Source organism: Nicotiana tabacum, chromosome 16, assembly GCF_000715075.1.
Source record: "Nicotiana tabacum cultivar K326 chromosome 16, ASM71507v2, whole genome shotgun sequence".
NCBI classification, from domain to species: domain Eukaryota; kingdom Viridiplantae; phylum Streptophyta; class Magnoliopsida; order Solanales; family Solanaceae; genus Nicotiana; species Nicotiana tabacum.
This window is the reverse complement of record NC_134095.1, coordinates 63,991,840-64,014,451: the sequence shown is the minus strand read 5'-3', so window position 1 is coordinate 64,014,451 and position 22,612 is coordinate 63,991,840. Positions and strand designations below refer to the sequence as shown.

The 22,612-nt window shown below is 38.5% G+C and overlaps 1 protein-coding gene across 1 annotated transcript in view; it reads right to left on the bottom strand.

The window, feature by feature from the left end:
• LOC142170271 (uncharacterized) overlaps positions 1–22,317 on the bottom strand; it is a 61,246-nt gene extending 38,929 nt beyond the window's left edge. The window contains exon 1 of the mRNA XM_075232141.1: positions 21,549–22,317. Coding sequence (XP_075088242.1) covers positions 21,549–22,317 — 769 coding nt within the window. The remainder of the gene's footprint in view (positions 1–21,548) is intronic.
• Between the last annotated feature and the right edge of the window lie 295 nt (positions 22,318–22,612).

Genomic DNA, 22,612 nt, shown 5'->3' with positions numbered 1-22,612 from the left:
TGGCCCCTCAAATCCTCATTTAAAGGCCTCTTAAACTCAAGCCCTAATTACTCATTTTTTCCAAATTTCTCACCACTAATTAGTTCTTTAATCATATAAAAACAAGTTATGAAGTCAAGGATATTACCTCCAAGTGATTTCCCTTTGATTTCCTCAAAAACCCCTCTTAGAAGCTTTAAACACTGACACAAATGGTGGAAAATAGTCAATTTTCACAAAGGCAACTATTTATATGTTCTGCCCAACTACTTTCGCATTTGTGTCCCTGGGACCGCATCTGTGATCCCGCTTCTGTGACCCCACTTCTGTGGAACAAGTGTTGCATCTACGACTTTCCCTTAAGTGACCAGCTTCCGCATCTGCGGACCTCTTACTGCTCATGTGGTTCCGCTTCTACGACCTCACACCGCATATGCGGTGTCTGAAGGAATGACCCAAAGCTGCTTCTACGGCCCTTTAGCCGCTTCTGCGGTGCCGCATCTGCGATCCCCAAGCCGCAGATGCGAAAATACCAAAAGCAGCAATGCTACAGCTGCTGCAACACTTCTTAAATCTTCCCATCAACCATCCGAAATCACCCCGAGGCCCCCGGGACCTCAACCAAAAGCACCAATATCACCTAATACCTTATTCAAACTTATACAAATCTTCAAACCACTTCAAACAGCATCAAAACACCCAAAATACATCGGATTCAAGCCTAAGTTTCTAAAATCTTCCGAATTCTGCTTTCGATCATAAAGGCAACCAAAACACATCCGAATGACCTGAAATTTTGCGAACACATCCAAAATGATATAACGGAACTACTGCAACTCTCGGAATTCCATTCCGACCCTCGGATCAAAATCTCACTATCAAACCGAAAACTTCCAAAATTCAACTTTCGGCATTTCAAGCCTAATTTAGCTACGGACCTCCAAAACACAATTCGAACACACTCCTAACCCCAAAATCACCCAAGAGAGTTAACGGGACCATCAGATTTCCCTTCTGAGGCCGTCTTCACACTTGTTCTGACTACGGTCGACTTTCCAACACTTAAGCTCTCATTTAGGGACTAAGTGTCCCAAAACTCTCTAAAACTCAAAACCAAACATCCCGAAAAATCACATTAGCAGAAATAAACTTGGGAAAAGCAGTTAATAGGGGATCGGGGTGTTAATCCTTAAGACGACTGGCCGGGTCGTCACACTAGGATTGGCTTGAGAGTATTTTTTGTAAGTTATGATGGTTGTTATACATGGGGTGATGCACATGCAAGGTGAAGAGAACATACATGTGCACATGATTATTCATGATCTGGGAAGATACTAGGCTATTACATGCCTTGTTTTGCTATAATGCTTTCTTTGATAACGTATTTTCTATCCTTTTGTACTATGTGAGCTATTATTCATTCTAGATTTCATGTATAGTCCATTGCTTATCTATTTCAGACATGATATAGCTATTTGTCGTGGCTGTAATATTGTTTTTCACTCATGATATTATATTAGCGTGCTATATCTTCGTCTTTTGTGCATTCCTTATATGTTATCTCACATGTTGATAGTGCCCTTGTATATGCGGCACTTGATTGAGCTAAGTTATAGAATTTTGGTATATTCCATATAGTATTGTGATTATGGTATTGTCAGATGTTAGCATATTGAGACTGAGAAGATTCATGACTGATTCAGGGTTATAGAGTTGTGTTGACATTTATTGTGAGGGACGTTTGCATTAGGTCCCTTATTAGGTTGAGTGATATTTATTGTGAACTTTGACCTGATCAGCTCTTGAGCTACGATCGCCTTTCAGGAGTCGGGTATAATCCTATGAGTGCAGGCACTTGATATGTGCTTAGTGAGGTACTTTATGCCAAGCACTTTTACAGTGTCGAGTGTATGTGATAATTCAGGTGCTTTGAGCCAGGCACCACTAGTGATGATTCAGGGGCTTTGAGCCAGGTACCATGAGCATGCTGAGAGTATGATTGTGGGTTATTTGTGCCAGGGACTATGTATGTACTAACATTGTGTTCACTTGAAGATTAAATTGTGATATTATCGATTTGACATGAATACTTGTTATGCAGGCATAAAGTTGCATTTTTCTCATACTATTTAATATTTGATGTCTTTAAAGTTGATGCCTTAACTGATTATTTTGAAAGCATGCTTATTTTCCTCTTAACATGATAGATTTAAACTTGATATTCTTGAGTTGCTATTCCTTTTGCTATTATTATGTTGTTATTGTTGATTGTTAGTTGTTGGAAGTGAGTATTGGACCTTGCTAACCTTGTCATTGCTTTTAAACTGAGGTTAGGCTTGCTACTTATTGAGTACATGGGGTCGATTTTATTCATACTATACTCTGGACTTTATGTGCAGATCTAGATGTTGCTGGTAGAGGCGATTGCTAGAGAGTCATATCCGAACCTTTACAGATTCCGCGGTAGCACTGTTGTACCGTTTGAAGGGCTTGAAGTCCCCTTTTTATATCATGCTATTATTGTTTAGTCCTTTGGACAGTAATGTACTTTTATTTAGATTGTTGTATTTACTTATTCTATAAGGCTGATGTACTCAGTTACACTAGATTTTGGGATGGTGTTTCAGTTGTATCGCTATTTGGCTTCAGTTATTTATGCTAATCTGATTTTGGGACTATTTAATATTGTTATTGAACTTTATTTTTGCATGTTGGTTGTTGGCTTGCCTAGCAAGTAGTGTTAGATGCCATCAAGATTCCAATGTTAATTTGTATCGTGATAGATATCCCCCCATAATGCATTCTCAGAGTCTGACCTACATGTAGTAAATATATTATGGTTAAAACTCTCAACTTCATTATTTATTTGTTCCCTATCATAAACTCATGATCCATTATCTTTCTGCAACCATTTTATTAAATTCTTCCTTCTTCTTTGTACAGTTGCCATATGAAAGAAAAAAGTGTTCTTAACACCTTCATTCAACCATTGTATTCTTGATTTTTACTTTCAATATAATTATTCATCTCCAGATGTCTGACCTAGTTATTTTTAGTGCTGTTATTCTTTTAACATTAATCTCTAGAGTTTCATTCCTTAAGATCTCAAATTGCTTTTTTAAATCCATTATTCTCTCCCTCAAATTTATTCCACGTTTCTTTAATCAAGCTAACAATTCAAACTTATATTTCTTAATTTCAGCACATTCTAAATTATCTAGACTCCTCAATCACTCTACCTCAAGTTCTTTCTATGAATTGTTTCACCTCTTCCTCCTCTATCCACCTTTGATCAAGATAAATCTTCTTTTCCATTTTTCTCCCAAAGGTTCAGGAGAGCACAATACCATGGCATGATCAGATGCCTTATTCTAGATATGAAGTATATTTGCTCGATCATATATGAATCGCCAATCAGGTGAGACAATTATTCTATCTACCTCTCTTGAATTAGCACATCATCCCTTCTAAAGCACCACTATGTCTATGGTTTACCTTTATAATCTAAGTCTACTGCTCCTATGTTATTCCTAAAGTCATTAAAAATCTGTTGGTCCCTAACTCTACCTCCCAATTTTTCTGATTCATCAAAAATATCATTAAAATCTCACATTACTATCCAATTAAGTCCCTTTGCATTGACTTAACTTGCAATTTTTTCCATAGTTCTTTACGCACAATTTTATTTGTACTAGCATATATATATACCAAAATAGATAAATTTACATTATTAAAAAAAAGTGCTTCATATAAAAGGGATGTATTAAGATATTGTGTACCTCATAAATATTAGTCCAAATAAACAAAGACAACTAGCAAGTCCTTCTGGATTAACAACCGTCATATTTTTTATTTGAATTTTTTTTTGCAATCTCTCCAATCGGGAGCTTTTATTCTTCGTTTCATAAAGGAACAACATATCTAGAAAGTGGAGCCTAATTATCTCCTTAAAACTAGGAACTATCGAGGATCCCCCAAGCCTCGACATTTCTATGCCATTAGCTTCATTGGTGCTAGGAAGACCATTTAGACTGGTCTCCCGTACCACATCAATGTCATGACTCAAATCCTAACCAATCGGAATCATGATGGTGCCTAACATTGCTTACTACACAATCCAAAAAATGACAATAAAAAAATATAAAAGAATTGTAATAAATGACAAACAGCTGGTATCGCGTCCCGTTTTCTCGCGAAAGTGGGTTTCGACATATTACAACTCTATTAAACGAGGTGTTAAAAGAGAAGAGTCGTCAACTAATGATTTTAAGGTGGGTTAGGACGCCTATTTGTAAATAACTCAGTTTGACTAGTCTGTGTCACCAATGATCAGGTAAGGGCTTGAATTACCTCAAAAAGGAGGTGTTAGGCACTCTTCGAGGTCTATAACTGTGGGTCCTGGCCGAACTTTAGACTATGTGGAATATATAGTTAAGCTGGGTGATCAAATAAATAAAGTGAAATTTAGAAGTCGAAGAATCTTATTAAAACATGTGAGGATTGGTACAAAACTTAATGACTACATAGGTACAAACCATGTTGATCTGTGTTAAGTATGAATAACAAGCACATAAATAAGGGGATCCTAAGTTTTTTAGCCTAAAGTATCACCTCGTGCAACATAAATAATACTTCACAACCCCTTAAGGTCGGGATTGCTTATATTATTCAGCGGGCACATACTATCATCTCCTGCCACCCAATTACTATATTAAAAGTTATTTACTTAATGGATTTCTAATCATTTCTATGTCATACCCAATATGTGCACTACTCGTCCCATGTCTATAGTCCAGAAGGCTTTGGACCTACTATTAGGTGGTTCTAGACTTTACTTAGGTTGCTCAAAAATGATAAATTAAGCAACATTCAAAATAGGTAGGATTGCATAGAATAGCTACAAAAGGCTCAAGTTAACATCCAAATATAAGCAGGAAAGCAGGCAAACAGATTTCTAGTTGGGCAGTAGATGGAATTAGGACGTATTAAAATCGTTAAGTCCTATAGGCATGATTTCTATGTGATTCCAATACTATACGAGTAATGTTGCTACTTCTGGATTAATGTATGGGCAGATTAGATCATTACAAATCCTATAGGCAAGATTTCTAGTCGATTGCGTAATAAAATAATGAAAGCAACCTCATAACTCTAAATTACTAAAGATAATTCTACAAATATACATCTTAGGCAGGTGGCAGTATCCTATGGGAAAGATTTCTAATAGTTGGCAATTGAAATTTATTTTATGATACTTTATCCCTATAGGCATACTATCTAAGTGAAGCAATACCAAAAAAATGTGAAGTAGTTGATTAATTAGTTAAGACCCTATGGTCATGGCATCTAGGTAAGTAAAGTATTGCTTTGTTATGTCCTATAGGCATGTTATCTAAGAGTGTTGGATTGTAGACATGGAAACAAATATAGCATATTTTGACAAATGAAGTGAAGTGTGTTCGTGATACCTATAGGCATGCTTTCTATTAGCGTACAACACATGAAATCTAATAGCACATATGGCATGCTGAACAAAATAGCAAACAGACCACATAGATCATATAGGCATATTTTCTACCCTTTTATGCAAGCATTAGAATGTACCTGATTCCCCAATTCACTAATTTCTCAATTGTTTATTTACAAGTTATTACAGGCCCAAAATAAAAGTGCACAAGTTCAAAAATTGCACACTTAAATGACTACAAGCCTAAATAAATAGGACAGGCCTAAAGGAAATTAACCCAGTAAAGCCTGGACCTTCAGCAGGCTCATTCTTCATAGAGATAGCAGACCCAGATCCAAATACACCCCCAAACATTAGAGTGTCTCAATCGGTCAACTCAAATTCACAAGGGACCCACATTAGGTCCAAAGAGAAAACTCACTTGCTTTGCAGATGGACAACTTAACCACACAAGTTAACGAGCTATACATGGTAATCAATTAAAACAGCTCTGAGGCCTACTAAGAACAATTCCCACTAGGACGTAGATACAGAATCATGAAACATTGACAAGACTCGCATAGGACATAGTTGTACTTGCATTCTGGAAGCTAGAGTAACAGGATTGGTCAAACAGGGGACTAAACATAAAACTAGGAGAAGCAGCAGGACTCAGTCTCCATATGACATGAAAACTAACAACATAAGTTCATAACAAGTGAAAGAGTATAACATGCAAAATATGAGCAGAGCTGGAAAGGTACACTACTTAGGTTGACATGGTAAGCCTATATACATACTTAGTTTTCAGAACAACAAGTTTATAGTGAAACATAAATCAAAGTTAGCCTAAAAGAGACTCAAAACATGAAATCTAAGGCATAAAGGTATAATAAATTCATAGTCAGAGAATGACAACTAGACATATTAAACATACATGTAGGCATGGTCTACAATGGTCAACAGACGGCCTAACATGCTGAGTATAACACAAAGATTTAAAAACCTAAAGCATTGATGATGAATATGAAGGTCAAGTGACACTTGAGAGGGCCAGAATTCATAATAGACAAAGACTAGATTGTCACATAAAGGGCTAGATGTTGCATTTCATTTTATAGACTAAAAGTAGTATAATGCAAAACAAGATTGAACCAGACATAGAACACGCATTAAGGTCACAATTGGTTGTTATCACAATTAGGAATTGGTCACATTTAAAGTATTAGAATGCATGATTTGATGGCCATGATAGTGCATAATAAGGCAAGAAGCCCAAAATCAGAATGAGCAACAAGTAATCATGATGATCATTCAGGTTAGACACAATTAAAGCTAGCATATTAGGCTAAGCATGACCTGCAAAGAAACAACAGAATAGGAATGAAGGATTCAACTTCAACAAAGCAATTTAGAGCAAGAATATGGTCTCACAAAGAGGTTTCAATGTAAGAAGTCAAACAAAGTTCAACAACCATCGATTAGGTTTCAATTACATATCAGGCATACATCATGGATTTACTTAGCTATACACATATGAGTTGACATCAAGACCTGCACTGAATTAAGGCTAATGGAACTATAGTATAAAGCTAAAACAAGCAGAATGGTATAATATCGAAATTAACTTAGAGAAATCCAATCAACATTAATGCAAATAACATAAGTACAAACAGAAAGGAGTATAATTACAAGGGTACAGGACACTAACCAATTGAAAACAAACGAATATAGAACGAGAAACTCAGAATCTCAGTAATAGCAACAATTGTAGGAGAGTAATGAAAACCCCAGACCTCCAGTGATTCAGAGTTCACAAGAGCCTCAAAACGGACCCCGTGTAGTGCTTGCATTACATGAAGTTTAACAAAATACCGTGGCCTTGGCTTTTAGCCGGCTAAATGACTGAGCCTCAGAATAATGTAAGAAAAGAAAGAATAAGAAAGATATTAGTAGTTTTCTAGTGATTAGAGACTTTTCTAAAAGGAAAATTGGGGAGGGGTTTATATAATGCTCAAATTAAGACGTACAAACAAGGAAAACAATCAATTAAACCTAAATCAGGAAAGAAAATATCACATGCAATCTATAATAGAACCAGTAAAAGAAAAATCAGAATCCAAACCCTAGTTGGAATCAAATTTAGGGCTAATCGTTCTCAAGCCCCAATCAAGACGGAATCAACGGAGATATACAATATACAAGAGAGATTTTCCCTTCTTTAGTATATAGAACCACAATAGCACCCAGAACCATATAATCAAAGCCGAATATGTGAGAATCAAGCTTGCCATAAGTGTAATGGAAATGAAAGTTACCATAAATGAGTAATAGTAGCAAGAAAGGTAAGTAAAACTCGTGTATGGATGTGTATAAGGAAAGAATAAGAAAGGATCTCCATGTCGGCTAAGGTTTAGTGCGAGAGTGGAGGAGGTTTCAGAGGCATTTGTTTAGGATGGAATGGGTTAGGGTTTTAGGGTAATGGGGTATAAGGAAAGGGTAGGAATTATTATGGGTCGTTGATCATCTAAGATCAATGACCTTGATTAAATGGAAGTAGGGTGGGTCGAGGAAACAGATCCCAATCATATTTAAATAAAAGAGGTCGTTTGGTTTGGGGCGGGGCAGCTTGGGGTTGGGCTCAGTCGTTTGGACCATAATTGGTCCAAAAATAAAGCCTAATTCGAGCTAGATTTTAAAGTAAGAAATTAAGGGTAAATAATTTAAATAAAATAATTAAAAAATATAAAAAATACTATTTATATAGATTAATACTTTAAAACAATAATTGAAGATAATGAAACGTAAAAAATTATTTTGGCCTTAAATAAAATGACAAATGCAATTTATTGTAAATTATAGGCTACTATTGCAAAATTATGTATTTTGCATAAAGGTGCAAATGTAATTATATATAAACTAAAGTAAAATATTATAAAACACATATGTGGAGGAAAATAATAGAGTTGGATGATTAAATCATCACAAAATAATTTAAGGTATAACTAATAAATAATCAAATAATTTAATTGCAAGAAAATCAATTTTAATGCTCTAAAATTATGAAAAATTATAGAAAATACTTGTATAACTTTTGTATATTAAATAATGATGAAAAAATGATATTTTGAAAGTATATATACTATTTGAAAAAATATGAGGGCAAAATTGGGTATCAACAACTGCCCCTCTTTACTCGGGAATGATGAAAGAGTTGTCGGATAAAGAAAATGATGACCAATTTTGTCCGAATTGAATAAGGAGTGATGTATTTTAAAAAATGGGGGCCGAACCTTGGTTCTTGAGTTGCCTACATATCCCTGGTATTATGAGAATCAGGTCGTGTGTAGCTCTGGATCCAACAGCGAACCGAACTGATGGAGTTGTTATAAGGGTGGTTGTATGTTTCAAAGGGTTATTTTGGCTAGGATAGCATCATGGGTAACGGGTGATTTTAGGTGGAGTCATGAATGCGAATTTGAATTTTACGGGTGTATCACAGGGGCAGATATTTGAGCGGTTATAGAGCAAAATATAATCAATTACTGGTCGTCGGTTATATTTGAGATAGTCAAGGATGCGAGCTTTGAGAATGGAAACCAGAGCGAGAATTGCTCCTGTTTGTAGAACGGTTACCTTCCGAGTTACCTGCAAAACTTAAAACAAGATGCATGCGAATATATATAGGCTATTGCGAAAATTTAAACATGATGGAAATTCCCTTTGGACCATGGAGGTTGTCTTTGGACGATGAGGATGATGTCCTTAGACTATGATGTCCTGGGCCATGAAGTGTATCATAAGGGATTCACATGTCATGGAATGGTGTCCTCGGGCTATGAGGATGGTACCTCTGGACTATGACGCCTTTGAATAATGATATGCAGTTTCGAGAGACCCTCCGGCTATGGAATGGTGTCTTCGGACTATGATGCCTTCGCATAATGTGGTGATGTTTCAACCCATGAAATGCAAAGATGTAGCGATATCGATCGTTTGATTGAGGAAACAGGCGATGCTTAGTCATATGTGAGGATGATACAAGACAAGGCTTAGTCTTATATGAGATGAGGGTAATACTTATCCCTATGCGAAGAAAGGAGACGGTGCTTAGTCTTATGTAGTGTAGCGGAGACAGTATTTAGTCTTATGCAAGGAAAGGCAATGCTTAGGCACCTGTAATAATGGAGGTAGTGCTTAGCTCCATGCGAGTAATGAGGGTAGTGCTTAGCCCTATACAGGTGAAGGCAATACTTAGCCTTATACAATGAAGGAGGCAGAGCTTAGACTCATGCAAGTAATTAGGGTAGTGTTTAGCCCTATGCAGGTGAAGGCAATGCTTAGCCTAATGCAATGAAAGAGGCAGAGCTTAGCCTCATGCAATTAGGGCAGTGCTTAGCCCGATGTAAATGATGAGGGCAGTGCTTAGCCCTATGCAAGTAATGAGGGAAGTGCTTAGCCCTATGCAGAGGAGGGCAATGTTTAGCCTTGTGCAATACTGGAGGCAAAGCTTAGCCTCGTGCAAATAGGGGAAGGTAGTGCTTAGCCTTATACAAGAATGGAGGTAGAGCTTAACCTCATTCAAGGATGAAGGCAGTGTTTAGCCTCATGCAAGTGGGGGAAGGAATTGCTTAGCCTTATGCAAGAATGAAGGTAGAGCGTAACCTTATACAAATGATGAGAAGGCAGTGTTTAGCCTTATGCAAGCATAGGAAGGTAGTGCTTAGCTTTATGCAATAATGGAGGCAGTGCTTAGCCTCATGCAAATAATGAGAAGGCGATTCTTAGCCTTATGCAAGTGGGGGTAGGCAGTGGTTAGCCTTATGCAATAATGGACGTTGTGCTTAGCCTCATGCAAGGTGAGGGCAGTGTTTAGCCCTATGTAAGAAGTAGAGAAAAATTTTAATCTCATGCAAAGGAAGGTAGTGTTAGCCTCATGCAATAATGGAGGCGGTACTTAGCCTCACGCAAAGAATGGAAAAGATGCTTAGTCTCATGAAAGAAAAGGTAGTGTTTTGCTCGATGAGATGATGAGAGCGGTGCTTAGCACTATGCAAGAAAAGCAATGAACAAATGCGAGAGGATAAAACATTTCTTAGCTTGATGCATTTGCGTTTGGAGACTTTTGTCGTTCTAAAGATAGTGATCTTGTTGTGTGTATATATTTGCGAACATTCCTGTTATGTTCATTGTGCCTGCATCCAAAGAAAAATCATGAGTTTTGCGGGGGAATGGTTGGTTCGTGCTCTTGATTCCTTGCTTCGCCTTTAATCTTGTCTTGAGGCCTTGCTTGAGTCACCCTGGGTAATGCCTGCTGCCATAGAAACAAAATTTTTGAAAAACATGCATGCATTTGACAAATTATTTGTAGAAATATAGTTGGTTGAAATATGTGACAATGCACGATATTAAATAATTTTGATGAACTGGTGACTATGACGCATTTCTGAGACATTGCAACCTCCTTAACTAGGAATTTTGAGGATCTTCCTCAAAATTCTGCCCCAGTTTAAATGTGTATTTCTGGCGATACATCCCTTGGCGGTTCCAAAAATGATGAGATCAGGAAAACTCGAGATCTTGCCCCAGTTTCTGAACATAGGGGAATGAAGATTTTATTATGATGTGACCAAACCCATAGGGCTGCCTACGTCTCCCCTCAACGGTAATCAGGTCAAGCGTAGTTCAGTTACATCAAATAGAAAGTGCAAACATAATCTTAAATATAGTATCTCTTGACTGCGTCCGAATTGATAGGTTTCGGCCAAATCTCTCCGTCCATTTCTACAGGTATAAGTGCTCCTCCTGTTAACACCTGATCAACCATGTAAGGGCCTTGCCAGTTAGGTGAGAATTTCCGCTTTGCGTCATCCTGATGTGGGAAGATTTGCTTTAGTACCAACTGTCCCGGCGTCGATTGCCTTGACCTGACCTTTTTGTTGAAAGCTCTTGCCATTCTATTATGGTATAGTTGAGTGTGACATACCACGTTCATTCTTTTTCCATCAATGAGAGCTAGTTTTTCCTATTGGCTTTGTACCCATTTTGCATCGCTGAGCTCGGCTTCTTGTATGATTCTTAAAGAATGGATTTCTAGTTCAGCGGGAATAACGGCTTCAGTACTATAAACCAGTAGATAGGGAGTTGCCCCAGTTGATGTACGAACTGTGGTGCGATACCTGAGCAAAGAAAATGGTAGCTTTTCATGCCATTGTTTGTAATTGTCTACCATTTTCCTTAATATCTTTTTAATGTTCTTGTTGGCGGCTTCTACGGCTCCATTCATTTGCGGCCTATATGTTGTAGAGTTTCGATGCTTGATCTTGAATTTTTCACACATGGCTTTCATCAAATCATTGTTGAGATTGGTGGAAATGTTAGTAATGATTGACTCTGGTACTTCAAATCGACAAATGATGCAGTCCCAAAAAAATCTGCTACAACCTTCTTAGTTACAGCATTATAAGATACGGCTTCAACCCATTTTGTGAAGTAGTCTATGGCCACTAGAATGAACCTATGTCCGTTTGAAGCAGAGGTTTCGATTGGTCTGATGATGTCCATACCCTAAGCAGAGAAGGGCCAGGGAGAACTTGTTGCATTAAGTTCGTTGGGTAGTACCCCTACTATGTCCGCATGTATCTGTCATTGGTGACACTTTTGAACATACTTGATGCAGTCCATTCCCATAGTCATCCAGAAATACCCTACTCTTAATATCTTCATGGCCAAAACAAAACCATTCATGTGGGGTCTGCAGGTTCAGGCATGTATTTCCTTGAGCAATCTGGATGCCTCCTTGGCATTGACACACCGCAATAATCCTAGGTCAGGAGTCCTTCTTACAGAATTCTGCCACTCTGAAAGAAATGGTTGGCTAATCTGTGAAGCGTGTGCTTTTGAGTATGGGTAGCACTTTTTGAGTATTCTCCCTTTTCCAAATACTCCTTGATGTCATGGAACCACGGATTTCATCAACCTCTTCTTCAACATGAGCATAATAAGCTGGCTGCTTATGAATTCCTATTGGGATAGGATTGATGAAATTCCTGTCTGGTGTTGTATCATGGAAGACAAAGTAGCTAATGCATCTGCGAACTCATTCTGATTCCTTGGAACATGTTTGAATTCTATCTTTGTGAACCTATTGATCAATTCTTGTAAACAGTGCAAGTATGGCAATATTTTAGTGTTCTTGGCAACCCAGTCTCCTAGCACCTAGTGTACCAATAGATCCGAATCTCCGATTACTAACAACTCTTGAACATTTATGTCGATGGCTAACCTGAGTCCCAAGATGTAGACCTCATATTCCTCCATATTATTGGTGCATGAAAATCTGAGTTTTGCGGATACCGGATAATGTTGACCGGTTTCTGATACTAAAACATGTCCGATGCCCACTTTCTTGAAGTTTGCTTCTCCATTGAAAATCATCCTCCAACCATCGTATTCTTTGGCAATATCTTCACCTACAAATGACACTTCCTCGTCATGAAAATACATCTCCAAATATTTGAATTCTCCGTCTATGGGATTTTGCACCAAGTGACCACCCAACACTTGCCCCTTGACTGCCTTCTGAGTCACATAAATGATGTCGAACTCACTTAGAAATATCTGCCACTTTGCTAACATACCCGGAGGCATGGGTTTCTAAAAGATGTATTTTAGTGGATCCATCCTTGATATGAGATATGTAGTGTATGCATAAAAATAATGTCTCAACTTTTGGGCTATCCATGTCAAAGCATAGGAGGTGCATTCCAACAGAGAGTACTGGGCCTCATAAGTTGTGAACTTCTTACTCAAATAATATATTGTATGCTCTTTCCTACTGGTTCCATCATGTTTCCCTAGAACACAGCCAAAGGCCCCATCTAACATGGATAAATAGAGCAATATAGGTCTTCTTGGTTCTGGTGGGACCAACACAAGCGGTTTAGATAAATACTCCTTGATTTTGTCAAAGGTTTTCTAGCATTCTTCAGTCCAGATTGTTGCAGCATCTTGAATATCGACTCACATATTACCATTGATTGTGCTATAAAGCGGCTGATATAATTGAGGCATCCTAGAAAGCTCATCACATCCTTCTTATTCTTCGGTGGTGGAAAGTCTTGGATACCCTTGGTTTTTGATGAGTTTAGCTCAATACCTCAGTCACTAATGATGAAACCTAGCAACTTTCCGGCAGGGATCCTGAAGGCACATTTTGTTGGGTTCAACTTCAAATTGTATTTTCGAAGTCAGTCAAAAAACTTCTTCAAGTCTGCTATGTGGTTTGAACATCTTTTGGATTTGATAATAACATCATCCATATACATCTCTATTTTCTTGTGTATCATATCGTGGAAGATAGTCATCATGGACCTCATCTAGGTGGCCCCAACATTCTTCAAACCAAACGAAATCATTTTATAACAATATATCCCCTATGATGTGATAGAGGCTGTCTTTTCGGCATCCTCTTTGTCCATCTAAATCTAGTGATATCCGGCGAGGCAATCCACAAAGGATTGGAGTTCATGCTTGGCATAGTTGTCAATCAATATGTGTATGTTAGGCAACGGAAAATCATCCTTAGGACTTGCTCTGTTTAGATCTTGGTAATCGATACATACTCTAACTTTCCTATATTTCTTCGGAATCGGCATAATGTTGGCTAACCAGGTCGGGTATTCGACCACTCGAAGAACATTTTCTTTGATTTGCTTGATAACCTCCTCTTTTATCTTCATACTCATATCTGGCTTGAACTTTCTAAGCTTCTGCTTTACCAGTGGACACATGGGATTGGTAGGTAGCTTGTGAGCTACTATGGATGTGCTTAACCCAGTCATATTGTTGTATGACCATGCAAAAATATCCTCATATTCCTTTAGAAACTTGGTATACTCTTCCTCCTCTGACGGTTATAGATGAATTCTTATGCGAGTTTCTTTGACTGTTTCAGAATCTCCTAGGTTAACGACCTCAGTTTCCTTCAAGTTGGACTTTGGTTTGTTTTCAAAATTCTCTACTTCTTTGACAAATCCCTCAGGTATTATTTCGTTTTCCCATTATTCTAAATCATTCCCATTGTGTTATGTTGTCTCATTACATCTCATAGTTATAGATTCAACAGGATAGGGAATAGTTATGCTGAAAGAATACAGAAAGATAATAATATAAATAAACAAAAAGAAATTGTGCATTAATTAAAACTTAAAAGCGTCAGACAAACATGATTCCATGTCTCGAGTATTGATTTCAAAACAAAATACTGAATGTCTTAAATGTTGGAAAATAGTTTTCAAATGAAAATCATGCTAGTTCTGCCAAAGTTACGCATGTGTTTGACGAGACCGGGATGGTGCAGCGGTGCACTACTTGCAGAACCAGTTCATTCTGCCTTGCTTTACTTCTTCCATATGAAGTCTCCACATTCTCTGCCATAGGAGCATTTTCTTTCCTGTTTCAATTCAAATCGTCCATCTTTCCTTTATCCTTTCTTTTGATGTCGTTAGGAGAGGGGAGGTGGAGGACCTCTAGATCTGGTATGATATGATGACATTGGTAGAATGGAAGAACCAACCTTTAGGAATGGAAATAATCAAAAGAAAGAAAAACAAAAGGTAACCAAGTCAGCAAGACCAAATGAAAGAGTGTTTGCAATATTTAAGTAAATAACACATAAAGTCATGCAATGATTCGTGTCCTATCTTGGGGACCTCATTGTGCCCAAGGTAGGCCTAACCGACGAATAGACTTGGAGAAAATTTATGCCAATGTGTCCTCATTCCATTAATGCAAAAAAAGATCAAATCAATCCTTACTAAATCGAATTAATATGAAGTCACTAATGGTATGAAGCCTTATTACATCGAAATCTAATGAAATCTAACCAAAAAGCAATAAAGAACATTATCTCCTAATATATTTAGTCCTAGAAGGACCTTCTCTTTTGACTACATCAATCACACTTCCCAGGTCACGCATGTCGAGTGACCATACCAAGCCTGGGGATTTCGTGCTTCATTTTCTGCAAACAAATAGAGGTTAGCCCTTTCCCCCTCCAAATTTGACTACTTACGCAATACTAATCAATACGTTGTCACATTTTATTCATGTAATGCACATAATATGATAGTGTCTATTGGGATTGTGGAAATCTCGTTGGACTTTGGACAAGGTTCATCTTAGCAGGTTGTTACATTAATAATGCTTCGACTCGTACTAGGTTTAGTATGATTCGTGTACATTTCAAATTAGAGTAGGATTTCTAAAATGGTCTAGACTGGTACCCCCAAGTGGACAACTTGAGAGGGAAAGTCACGGGATCGTCGATTGCACGGCTGATTGGCTAGTCTACCACAAATAAGTCTTTCTGATTTTAAAAGGGTAATTTTCAGGAAAAGACGGACACTCATCAAGCACCGGTATGTTGATAATTGGCACGAGTGGATTATGATGTGGAGCATATTTTATGCAGAAGTAACACATTACCAAGTATTTGCATGATAAAGGTACGTAAAAGAAGTAAATAAAATAGCAAAGTGAACATGAAAAGAAGAGAAAATAAAGACAAAAGAAAGAAGTGAGTTTAGCTCATGAAAATGTGCGAGAACGTAATGAAGCAGGTAAGGAAGAAATCTTAGACAAGATGAAAAGAGGTAACGAGCAGTCATAGCAAACAAAGGAGAATAAGGGAAGGTATGTGCATGTCATAGAAAATTTAAACAAACAAAGGTGAACAAGGGAAGGGATGTGCATGTCACAGAAAATTTAAACGAATAAAGGTGAACACGGGAAAGGATGTGCATGTCATATCAAATTTAAACAAAAGTAAATAAGGAAAGGGATGTGCTTGTAATAGTAGTTTAAAACAAATGAAGAAAAAATAAAGAGAGTATTCCACGTAAGTCAAGTTCATTATGGTAAAAGCCTAAGAAATCCCCAGTGGAATTGCCATGCTGTCGTGCTCCATTTTCTCATGAAAGTGGGCTTCGACGTGTGATAACTCTTTTCAGGAAATGTTAAAAGAGAAGAATCATCACCTAATGATTTTAAGGTGTATTAGGGAACCTATTTGTAAATAACTCTATTTGACTAGTCCGTGTCACCAAAGATTGGGTAAAGGCTTAAATTACCTCAAAGAGAAGCTGTTAGGCACTATTCGAGGTCCACAATTGTGGCACCTAGACAAACTTTAGACTATGCGAAATATGTATTTAAGTTGGGTGATCAAATAAATAAAGAAAAATTTAGAAGTCGAAGAGTATTATTAAAACATGTGAGGATTGGCAAAAATCCTAATGACTACGTAGGTACAAAACACGTTGATCTATGTTAAGTATGAATAACAAGCACATAAATAAAGAGGCGGGAGGGGGTCCTAAGTTTTTTAACCTAAAGGATCACCCCATGCAACATAAATAATACTTCGCAATCCCTTAAGGTAGGGGTTGCTCATATTATTCAGCGGGCACAGACTATCATCTCATGCTATCTAATTACTATGTTAAAGCTATTTACTTAATGGCGTTCTAATTCATTTCTATGTCGTACCCTATTCGTGCACTACCCGTCCCATGCCTATGGTCCAGGAGGCTTTAGACCTATTATTAGGTGGTTCTAGACTTTACTTAGGTTGCTCAAAAATGATAAAACTAGGAGACATTCAAAACAGGTCAGACTGCATACAATAGCAACAAAAGGCTCAAGTTAACCTCCACACATAAGCAGGAAAGCACGCAAATAGATTCCTGGTTGGGCAGTAGATGGAATTAGGATGTATTAAAATCGTTAAGCCCTATAGACATTATTTCTATGTGATTACAGTACTATACGAGTAGTGCTACAACTTAATGGATTAACGTGTGGGAAAATTAGATCATTACAAATCCTACAGGCATGATTTCTAATCGATTGCGTAATAAAATAATGAAAGCAACCTCATAACTCTGAATTACTAAAGTTGATTTTATAGATATGCGTCTTAGGCAGGTGATAGTATCCTATAGGCAGGATTTCTAATAGTTGGCAGCTGAAATTGGTTTTGTGATACTTTATCCCTATAGGCATGCTATCTAAGTGAAGAATTACAAACAAAAAAAATGTGAAGTAGTTGATTAATTAGTTAAGACCCTATATCATGGCATCTAGGTAAGTAAATGCATTGTTTTGTTATGTCCTATAGGCATGTTATCTAAGAGTGTTGGATAGTAGACATGGAAACAAATATATCATATTTGACAAATGAAGTGAAGTGTGTGCGTGATACCTATAGGCATGCTTTCTATTAGTGTACAACACATAAAATCTAATAGCGCATATGTAAAGATGAACAAAATAGCAAATCGACCATGTAGATCTTATAGGCTTGTTTTCTACCCTTTTATGCAAGCACTAGAATGTACCTGATTCCCCAATTCACTAATTCCCCAATTGTTTGTTTAGAAGTTGTTACAGGCCCAAAATAAAATAGCACAAGTTCATACATTGCACACTAAAATGACTACAAGCCCAATGCATAGAACAGGCCCAAAGAAAATTAACCCAGTAAAGCCTGGGCCTTCAGCAGGCTCATTCTTCATTAAGATAGAAGATCTAGATCCAAATACACCCCCAAACATTAGAGTGTGTCAATCACTCAACTCAAACTCACAAGGGACCCAAATTAGGCCCAAAGAGAAAACCCAGTTGCTTTGCAGATGGACAACTTAACCACACCATTTAACGAGCTACACATGGTAACCAATTAATACAGCTCTGAGGCCTACTAACAACAACTCCCACTAGGACATAGATACAGAATCAAGAAATATTGACAAGACTCACATCAGACATAGTTGCACTTACATTCTGGAAGCTAGAGTAACAGGACTGATCAAACAGGGGACTAAACATAAAACTAGGAGAACAAGCCGGACTTAATCTCCATATGACATAAAAAATAATAACGTAAGTTCATAACAAGTGAAAGAGTATAACATGCACAATATTAGTAGAGATGGAAAGTTACACCACTTAGGTTGACATGGTAAGCCCATATACATACTTAGTTTTTAGAACAACAAATTTATAGTGAAACATAAATCAAAGTTAGCCTAAAAGAGACTCAAAACTTGGAATCTAAGACATGAAGGTCTAATAAAGTCATAGTCAGAGAATGGCAATTAGACATATTAAACAAACAAGTAGGCATGGTCTACAACAGTCATCAGACGGCCTAACATGCTCAGTATAACACAAAGATTTCAAAGCCTAAAGCATTCATGGTGAATATGAAGGTCAAGTGACACTTGAGAGGGCCTGAATTCATAAAAGGCAAAGACTAGATTGTCACATAAAGAGCTAGATGTTGCATTTCATTTTATAGACTAAACGTAGTATCAGGCAACACAGGATTGATACAAACATAGAACACACATTAAGCTCATAATTGGTTGTCATCACAATTAGTAATTGGTCACATTTAAAGTATTAGAACGCATGAGTTGGTTGTCATGATAGTGCATAATAAGGCAAGAAGCCCAAACTCAGAATGAGCAACAGGTAAATATGATGATCATTTAGGTTGGACACAATTAAGGCTAGCATATTAGGCTAAGCATGACTTGCAAAGAAACAGTAGAATAGGCATGAAGGATTCAACATGAATAAAGCAATTTCGAGCAAGAATATGGTCTCACAAAGAGGTTTCAGTGTAAGAAGTCAAACAAAGTTCAATATAGCCATCAATTAGGTTTCAATTACATATCAGGCGGATATCATGAATCGACTTAGCTATACATATATGAGTTGACATCAAGACCTGCACGAAATTGGGTCTAATGGAACTATAGTATAAAGCTAAAATAAGCAGAATGGTATAATATCGAATTTAACTCAAAGAAATCCAAACAACATGAATGTGAATAACATAAGCACAAACAGAAAAGAGTAGAATTATAAAGGTACAGGACACTAACAAATTGCAAACAAACGAATAAAGATTGAGAAACTCAAAATCTAAGGAATAACAGCAATTGCAGGAGAGTGCTAAAAATCCTAGACTTCTAGTGCATCAGAGTTCACTAGAGCCTCAAAATGGACCCCGGGTAGTAGTAGTTTTTTAGTGATTAGAGTCTTTTCTAAAGGGGAAATTGGGGAGGGGTTTATATAGTGCTCAAATTAAGACGAACAAACAAGGAAATTAGTCAATTAAACCTAAATCAGGAAAGAAAATATCACATGCAATCTATAATAGAACCAGTAAAAGAAAAATCAGAATCCAAACCCTAGTTGGAATCAAACTTAGGGCAAATCGTTCTCAAGCCCCAATCACGATGGAATCAACGGAGATATACCATATACAAGAGAGATTTTCCCTTCTTTAGTGTATATAACCACAATAGCACCCAGAACCATAGAATCAAATTCGGATTTATGATTATCGGGCTTGCCATAAATGTAATGGCAACGAAAGTTACCATAAACGAGTAACAGTAGCAAGACAACAAAAACAATAACTACCTAGTAAAATTCCACATAGTGGGGTCTGGGGAGGGTAATGTGTACGCAGACCTTACCCCTGCCCCGGTAGGACAGAGAGGCTGTTTCTGATAGACCCTCGGCTCAGAACGACGGATATACAGAAAAACAAGGAAAACAAGAAAAGAAAAGAGAATTCATTAGTAACTCCAGTAAAAACCATTATAGTAACAGAAGCATAAAAATCAAAAGATGAATGACATACATTAACAGTAACCAGAGTCTAAGGAATCTAAGATAAACAACAAGAATAGTGTGGGTTCAACATAAACTACAAATCATCTAAGATCAACCCTAATCCAACCCCACCTCACCCCCGGCATGCAGTAAGGAAAGCTCCACTACCCCTATCCTACAACTCTAATGCTAGTCCTCCAGGCCTTCCTATCAAGGGCCATGTCCTCGAAAATCTGCAGACGAACCATGTCTTGCCTGATCACCTCTCCCCAATACTTCTTAGATCTCCCTCTACCTCTTCTTGTGCCCACCACGACCAACCGCTCACACCTCCTCACCAGAGCATCGATGTTTCTCCTCTACACGTGCCCGAACCATCTGAGCCTCGCTTCCCGCATCTTGTCATCCACAGGGGCGACGCCTACCTTCCTCCGAATTTCTTCATTCCTGATCTTGTCTATCCTAGTGTGCCCGCACATCCACCTCAGCATCTGCATCTCTGCTACTTTCAACCTCTGGATATGGGAGTTCTTAACCAGCCAACACTCTGTCCCATACAACATTGTTGGTCTAACCACAACTCTATAAAACTTACCTTTGAGTATCGGTGGAACTTTCTTGTCACACAAGACTCCAGATGCAAGCCTCTATTTCATCCAGCCCGCCCTTATGCGGTGAGTGACATCCTCGTCGATCTCTCTATCCCCCTCAATCACCGACCCAAGGTACTTGAAGCTATCTCTCTTGGGGATGACCTATGATCCAAGCCTCACGTCCCCGCCTATATCCCTCGACTCAGTGTTAAACTTGCACTTCAGGTACTCTTTCTTAGACCTGCTCAATTTGAAACCCTTAGACTCAAGAGTCTGTCTCCAAACCTCCAATTTCTTGTTAACACCTGCCCTCGTCTCGTCAATTAAAATAATGTCATCGGTAAATAGCATACACCATGGCACCTTCCCTTGAATAAGATGTGTCAAAGCATCCATCACCAAGGCAAATAAGAATGGGCTAAGCGCAGAGCCTTGGTGTAATCCCATAACAACCGGGAAATGCTCCGAGTCGCCTCCCACAATCCTAACCTTAGTCTTAGCTCCATCATACATATCCTTGATCGCTCTTATGTAGGCTACTGGCACGCCCTTCGCCTCAAGACATCTCCAGAGCACCTCTCTAGGAACCTTGTCATACGCTTTCTCCAAGTCAATAAACACCATATGCAGATCCTTCTTTTTATCCCTGTACTGTTCCACCAACCTTCTAATAAGGTGGATAGCCTCCATAGTGGAGCGGCCCAGCATGAACCCAAACTGATTGTCGGATATAGACGCCGTTTTCCTCACCCTCACCTCCACCACCCTCTCCCAGACTTTCATGGTATGGATAAGTGACTTGATACCCCTATAATTGTTACAACACTGGATATCACCTTTGTTCTTGTACAACGGTACCACTATACTCGACCTCCATTCCTCCGGCATCCTTTTCGTCCTAAAAATTACATTGAACAACCCAATCAGCCATTCCAATCCTGCTCTACCCACATACTTCCAAAACTCAACTGGAATTTCATCTGGCCCGGTCGCTTTACCCCTACTCATCTTACGCAAAGCCCCCACGACATCGCCGACCCTAATGCGCCTGCAATACCTAAAATCTCGGAGACTCTCTGAATGACCCAAGTCCCCTAGCGCTATATTCGGGTCCCCCTCTTCATTTAGAAGACCATAGAAGTACGTCTGCCATCTCTGCTTAATCTGGGGATCTCCCATCAATACTCTACCATCCTCATCTTTGATGCACCTCAACTTGTCCAGATCCCGGGCCTTCCTCTCCCTCGCTTTAGCCAGCCGAAACAACTTTATGTCCCCTCCTTTCTCCCCTAATTCCTCGTATATATGGCTAAACGCTGCATTCTTAGCCTCCATGATCGCTAGATTCGCCTCCTTCCTAGCCACTTTATACCTATCTCTATTCGCTCTCCTCTCCTCCTCGCTTGAGCTCCCTGCCAACTTCGTGTACGCTACCTTCTTCGCCTCCACTTTACCTTGGACTATGTCATTCCACCACCAGTCTCCTTGGTGCCTACCAGAAAAACCCTTTGATACACCTAGCACCTCTCTCGCCGCCTTCCTCACATAGTTCGCTATAGTTGACCACATAGTGCTCGCATCTCCTCTACTCCTCCAAACTGCCATAGCAAATAACTGCCCCTCCAATTCCTGGGCTTTCTCCTTGGTTAAATCTCCCCATATAATCCTTGGTCAACCACGAGCATACCTCTTCTTCCTCTTCATCATAATGTCGATGTCCAAGACTAAGAGCCTATGCTGAGTCGCGAGGGTCTCTCCTGGGATAACCTTGCAATCCTTGCACAACTCTCTATCACACCTTCTGAGGAGAAGGTAATCGATCTGAGTCTTCGCCGCCGAACTTTAGAAAGTAACCAGATGCTCCTCCCTCTTCGGAAAAGTTGAGTTCGCAATCACCAGC